The sequence below is a fragment of the Solenopsis invicta genome, chromosome 5 (genome assembly GCF_016802725.1).
Source record: "Solenopsis invicta isolate M01_SB chromosome 5, UNIL_Sinv_3.0, whole genome shotgun sequence".
In the NCBI taxonomy this organism is placed as follows: Eukaryota; Metazoa; Arthropoda; class Insecta; order Hymenoptera; family Formicidae; genus Solenopsis; species Solenopsis invicta.
This window is the reverse complement of record NC_052668.1, coordinates 725,789-731,666: the sequence shown is the minus strand read 5'-3', so window position 1 is coordinate 731,666 and position 5,878 is coordinate 725,789. Positions and strand designations below refer to the sequence as shown.

General features: G+C 30.1%; 2 protein-coding genes across 2 annotated transcripts; one reads left to right on the top strand and one right to left on the bottom strand.

Moving 5' to 3' along the window:
• Nucleotides 1-203: 203 nt before the first annotated feature.
• On the top strand, nt 204-2,502 carry LOC105206347 (putative nuclease HARBI1). Its single transcript, XM_011175853.3, has 3 exons — nt 204-580; nt 977-1,244; nt 1,322-2,502. The coding sequence occupies exons 1-3, from the start codon at nt 555-557 to the stop codon at nt 1,847-1,849; spliced, it is 822 nt and encodes a 273-aa protein (XP_011174155.3). The 5' UTR covers nt 204-554; the 3' UTR covers nt 1,850-2,502.
• Nucleotides 2,503-3,157: 655 nt separating this feature from the next.
• Nucleotides 3,158-4,750, bottom strand: LOC120357880. The gene is made up of 5 exons (XM_039449685.1): nt 4,628-4,750; nt 4,320-4,466; nt 3,877-4,160; nt 3,460-3,800; nt 3,158-3,365 (listed from the first exon to the last, which is right to left on the bottom strand). The coding sequence occupies exons 1-4, from the start codon at nt 4,743-4,745 to the stop codon at nt 3,648-3,650; spliced, it is 702 nt and encodes a 233-aa protein (XP_039305619.1). The 5' UTR covers nt 4,746-4,750; the 3' UTR covers nt 3,158-3,365; nt 3,460-3,647.
• Between the last annotated feature and the right edge of the window lie 1,128 nt (nt 4,751-5,878).

Here is a 5,878-nt window from a genome sequence, read left to right as displayed (position 1 = left end):
TTTTAATTTGCAGCGAAAAGTCCAAATTTTACGATGATTATTGTGACATTTGCGAAAAAAATTCGTCCTACTCCGTGGAGTGCGTCAAACTTTGCAAATGTTCGGAGACAAAATATGTCTTTACTTTTAAAAAGACGGCGGAAGGAGGAAAGAAGAAATTCAAAATTGGCCAAATGCATCTTAAAGTAGAGACTTTAAACTTTAAAATAAAAAAAAATTTTTTCAAGTACGATAATTTTTAACGAAGTTACGATTATTTGAAGTTGTGCGAAATTTTGATATAAATGAGTGTTGCGATAATTTTGTTGCCCAGTGTATTATCACTGGCGATAATCCCTTACGTTGTATAAAATTCAGTATTTTTCACTCATTTAAAATAAATTAATGTTATTTTTAAAATTCTATGTTAATCATATTTATAACACTTTTTCAGTCTACGCAGAGATACTTATGGCTACATTTTAAACCTCATTCAACCAGATTTGGAAAAGTGGCCAGAACGTTTGGGAAGATATCCCATATCAGCTAGTAAACAACTGTATATCGCATTATGGATGTTAGCAACTCCAGACTCATTCAGGTAAAAAAATAATAAATATCTTACAAAATTTATCACTGAATTAATTTAACTGAATATTTTCAATTTTATGATTTTATTTATTTAATTTTTCTTGGGTACAAACTTATAGTCAATTTTCAGAATTCAAGATCAGCCTATCTTTGTCACATATATTACGTTTTATCATATATGGAACAGAGATATGCTTGAAATTGGAAAACCGTCTATAAATTTAGATTTTAAACTTTATGTTATAAAGATATGTTTTCAGAAAAATAGTTTAATAAATATTTGTACATTTTTCCTAAAAACTGATTATCACAATTTAAATAAAAAATAATGCTATTAATGAATATTACTTTGTAACTCTTAATAAAGAAATGTTTGTTGTTTTCCACTTAATATGACTCATTACAGATCAGTATGCACAAAGTTCGACGTTGGAAAGGCAACTGCTTGGCGATGTTTATTAAGGGTTGTGAAAGCATTATATAAATTGCGAAATGTATTTATATCTTGGCCAACAAGGGAAAAAGCTGAACATACCTGGACAAAAATGGAACAACAATACCAGTTTCCAGGAATAATAGGTGCAGTAGATGGCACACTCGTAAAAATAACTGCGCCTAAAGTACATCCTGAAGCATATATATGCAGGAAAAATTATCATGCAGTACAGCTACAAGTAAATGTGTTACTAATAATAATAATTAACTATGTGAATTCCAATGACAAATAATCATTTTCTAATGCATTGTGCAGGTTGTATGCGATGCAGAACTGCGATTCATTCACTGTTACGCGGGGCAACCAGGATCGGTTCATGATATGCGAACTTTTATGTATTCCGGATTGCAACAAAAATGCAATGAACATTTTTTTCCGGAAGACAGCCATTTACTCGGGGATGCAGCATACACGATACAACGACATATAATGGTGCCGTATAGAGATAATGGTCACCTGACAGCGGCCGAAAATCGTTTCAACAAGAAATTGTCATCTGCGCGAATGGTCGTAGAACGGTCTATTGGACTGTTGAAAGGACGATGGCGTTGTTTACTGGACAAACTTCCAATGACACGAACAGATTTAATACCGCGCTATATTATCGCATGTTGCGTTTTACACAATATTTGTTTATTGAGACGCGATGAAATAGAAATACCAATATTAATAGGAGATCCTCGAAATAATATGATTATAGAATTACATCCACTTGACGTAAATGTCGAAGACCGCAATGGGGTCTTAAAACGTAAGAATTTAACACGTAGATTCGTGGAATAATACACTGGAAGTAATTTAAGAAAAAAATTTGGTTAAGCAGATCTTGTTTATAATATTGTATATATAATATTATAATATGTATTTTTTATTAATTATTAAATAACTTTTCAATTCTATAGACTATACAATATGGTTTATCAAATTTGAAACGCAATCTTAAACTAAAACTAAATAATGTCTCGAATTTGAGATCGTCAGATTTGCTAGCAATGATATAAGCATTTTAAAAAAAGTAAACTGAATAAAATAAAATTGTACTCAAATATAAAAGTTATGTCTTTCTTTCATTATATTTCTTTTTTGGTGTGAATGACTGTAGAATGTTCAATTGGATTATTGAAAGGACAATTCAGAATGTTACTAGATAAACTTTGTGTGAGACGATCTTATTCTTAATTATGTAATGGCGCTTTGCGTATTGCGTAATATATGTTTACCGAGAATTGACATGATTGATGATATTCCAATATTTGTTGGAAACAATGATGTACAAAATGTGAGGAATGAAGCTGATATTAATTCAGAATTACGTGCTAAAGGTATACGGAAAAAAGAACAAATACAAAATGCACTCGATATACAGTTATCGTAATTATTTACTATATTATTTACTATATGTATAATGTATAAATTAGGACTAAAAATATTTTATGTAGTGCATAATAACAAACTATAATATAAGAAATTAAAGAAAAAAGAACTACAAATTCAGAATTTTATTTTCTCTTGTGTTTATTCTGTCCATATAAAATTAAGTACACGTTTTATATACTAATGTTTGGCAGCTTATAATCACAGTCATTTTACAATCACTCTAACGTTATGACCTTATTACTGCACATTATTTTTATACATTAAAATGTTAGTAATGCAATAACTTTGTGAAACCTTACATAAATACATAAATGTAAACATAAAATCATTGAGCGTGTTGATCCATATTAAAAACAAAATAAAAAGATACATGTAACAATAAACAAAACCCTACTAGAACTAGTTCTTATTTTTGATAATTTGTAAGTCTTACAAATACAAGCATTACATTTTTTACTAAAATTACTATTAATGTAATCAGTCTTAATTGTTTTAATGTAATGAAATTTAATATGAGCTCAAAAATTAAATCTATAAACAAAATGTTTCATATAGCAAAATTAACTTCGTGAAAAATATAAAATTGCTATTGAAAATTTCAGAATGTTTTAAATTTGTAAACCTTATATACATTAATGACTTATTAATACTTACGATTTATTAGATTATTTTAAAAAATATATTGAAAAATTAAACAAAATATAATTTCCCGAACAAAAAAACAAATAAAAATAAAAAAAATGTATGAAATCAAGCAAATAAGTTACAAATATATTTTATATGGGCCTTTTTTACTGTTTTCTTGGTTCAGCAACTTCCAACAAGAACTTTTGATTTCGCGCAATTTCGCGTAGGTATAGTGCTTTTACTCATGTGTCTCACCTCTTAGGATCAGGTAAAGTAACCGGAAATCAGCAATCCGCTAGAATTAATTTATGCAGAATAATTAGTAATTTTCAATATCCGACAGTACTAGAAATTATAAAATAATTATACATATTGGATGTCGTTCTCACCTTCATTGCTTTTTTTTAACGTTTGAATTAGTTTCTTCATAAGGGACAGCTTTTCATTTCTGTATACTTCCGTTTTTGCTGTTTTATTTTTTCTTTCTTCTAGGATATCTTTCAGAATTACGTTTCTTTTCCGTTTTCCTGTGTCTATAAATTTAGAAAGCACATATTAATTATAGATATTATACATATCATATTTCAGATTCTATTCCTATGAACACAGCACACTTATCTGAGGACGAATTACGCTCATCTATATTTTCAAATGTTGAATCTTGTAACTCGAAACTCGCAATCGCGACCGGTGTTATCCATGGTTGCTTTCTGAAAATCTCGTCCAGTTCCTAGAAACAATAAAATATATGATTAACACGAGAAAGATGTTTTCAAAACAAATAAAAATAATTAAACCACACTTACGTCAAAATACTTATAAGTCATTAAATTATTTCCCGATTGTTTATTGTGGTCAAAGACCTTTTTATACTGGCGTTTTAGAGTATCCATTTTAGTGGCGCATTTGGTCGCTGGGATGTTATAACCATTTTCTCTCATTTTGTCAGCAACCAGCTGCCATAACTTTCGTAATAGCATTTTACCATTACCTATCTTTAAATATTCTTCCCTGTATATATTTATTAAAAGCAATGTTTGCTCCTGCGTCCAATTAGTCATTCCTTCACGACCTGAGACTTGAGATGATACTGTAAATAGATAACTTTTATTATTCATTAATTAATCATGAATAATAATGCAACATCAACTGATATAAATCTTCATATATTTTTTAATATTTCAATATCGTCGTGAATAAACATTATTGAATATCATTGATATTGATGAAAAATGAATCAAATTTATACCTGCATTATCAATGTTATGAGACCTATTAGTACTTTCATGCAACGGTGAAATGTCTTTTTCGAAATCGTCTTCATTAAAATTTATTTTTGCCTTTATTTTTTCCTCATGGATCAATCCGTTAAAGATATGCTGGGCAAATACCATATCTATAAAATTACATAAACAATTTTCGAAAAACAATGTACATTTTTGTTTTGAATTACATTTCAGCACTAGACATACAAGTATTAAAAATAATTTTCGATATAACTATGTTTGTACAGACATCTGAATACAAAATAATTATATTATTGCAAAAAGGAATTACCTGTTGATGCTCGCCGAGCATCTTCGGGAGATAAACAACACTTGTATAATTTATTAGATTTGGCATCTAAAAACTGAATACATTTTTTGGATGTTTCTGCCATTTTCTTCTCTTTCATCTGAATCAAACCTCACATAGAATTTTAATAAATAAAACAATATACAAAACGATATATATGATATGACATAATATAAAAAAAAAGTAAAGAAGAAAAACAATCTTACTTACTTCTAACTCCAAATTTTATAATTATGCAAATACTATACACGTCAGAAAACGATTGAAGCACGTGGAAGCACGGATTTTACAAGTTTACTGAAACTATTTTACTAGAGAAAGGGAACGCTCGTCCAGTAAAATATTCAGTACAACATGGCGGCTACTGTACTAAAAATCAGCAAATGGGAACACACCCAATATTACTGGCCATGATTGACACAAACTTTTACATGCATCATATTGTGCTAACCACCTAGTCTGGGAAAGACTTTTTACTGTAGAATTAGATTTCAAATGAGATGTAAGAATTTCCCATCTGTGTGTAGATGTTGAAAAAAAAATATATAATTCTTGCACAATAGTAAAGAAGCAAACAGCCTTTGGACAACAATCAGCAGCATATGTACCAATAAGGTTTAAAAAGTGTGCAGAACATGGAACGTATTCAGCAAGAGGATTTGCCTCTTTAACGCGTGATTGAAGTCCTGTACACGCTCCAGACATATTGCTGGCATTATCATAAGACTCTCTACGACAGTTTTTAAAATCCAATCCAAGTTCCTGGAGAATGTTAAATACGGTTTTAGCCAAATCTTTCGATTTGTGGTCACAGTTCGGTATGAATTTAGTAAATTGCTCCTTTACAGTGCCATTTTCGGATACATTTATTTCCTAATTGTTAATTTTTTTTTAATTTTTTAAATTTGTAACGCTGGTACTTTCTCGGTGCGGTTACGGGATTATGTTCAGGATCGGTTGCTCGGATGTGCTCGCCGGATGTCCGGGTTTGTGTAAATGATAATGCCGTTTGGTGGTGAAAACAAAACAGCTTAAATGTATTTTGAAACGTGAGTTTCGTACAAAATAATAATGTCCCGATATCTTTATCTGATAGGATTGAAATACACGAGTAGTGTTACGGCATCGGAGTGCTCGGTTACGCAATAGTCGGACCCGCGCAAAATAAAAAGAACGGACAAGTTATATTCGCGGCGTACTTAATATTTAAACACAAAGAAACGGATTCGAGTA

What these genes read in the sequence shown, in the direction of transcription:
- LOC105206347 (XM_011175853.3), top strand. Translation starts at nt 555, where the DNA reads ATGTTAGCAACTCCAGACTCATTCAG. An exon ending in GCAACTCCAGACTCATTCAG is followed by an intron (nt 581 to 976) that starts GTAAAAAAATAA and finishes GACTCATTACAG; the next exon opens with ATCAGTATGCACAAAGTTCG. An exon ending in ATCATGCAGTACAGCTACAA is followed by an intron (nt 1,245 to 1,321) that starts GTAAATGTGTTA and finishes TGCATTGTGCAG; the next exon opens with GTTGTATGCGATGCAGAACT.
- LOC120357880 (XM_039449685.1), bottom strand. Translation starts at nt 4,745, where the DNA reads ATGAAAGAGAAGAAAATGGCAGAAACATCCAAAAAATGTATTCAGTTT. An exon ending in TCATAACATTGATAATGCAG is followed by an intron (nt 4,161 to 4,319) that starts GTATAAATTTGA and finishes ATCTATTTACAG; the next exon opens with TATCATCTCAAGTCTCAGGT. An exon ending in TGACTTATAAGTATTTTGAC is followed by an intron (nt 3,801 to 3,876) that starts GTAAGTGTGGTT and finishes TATTGTTTCTAG; the next exon opens with GAACTGGACGAGATTTTCAG.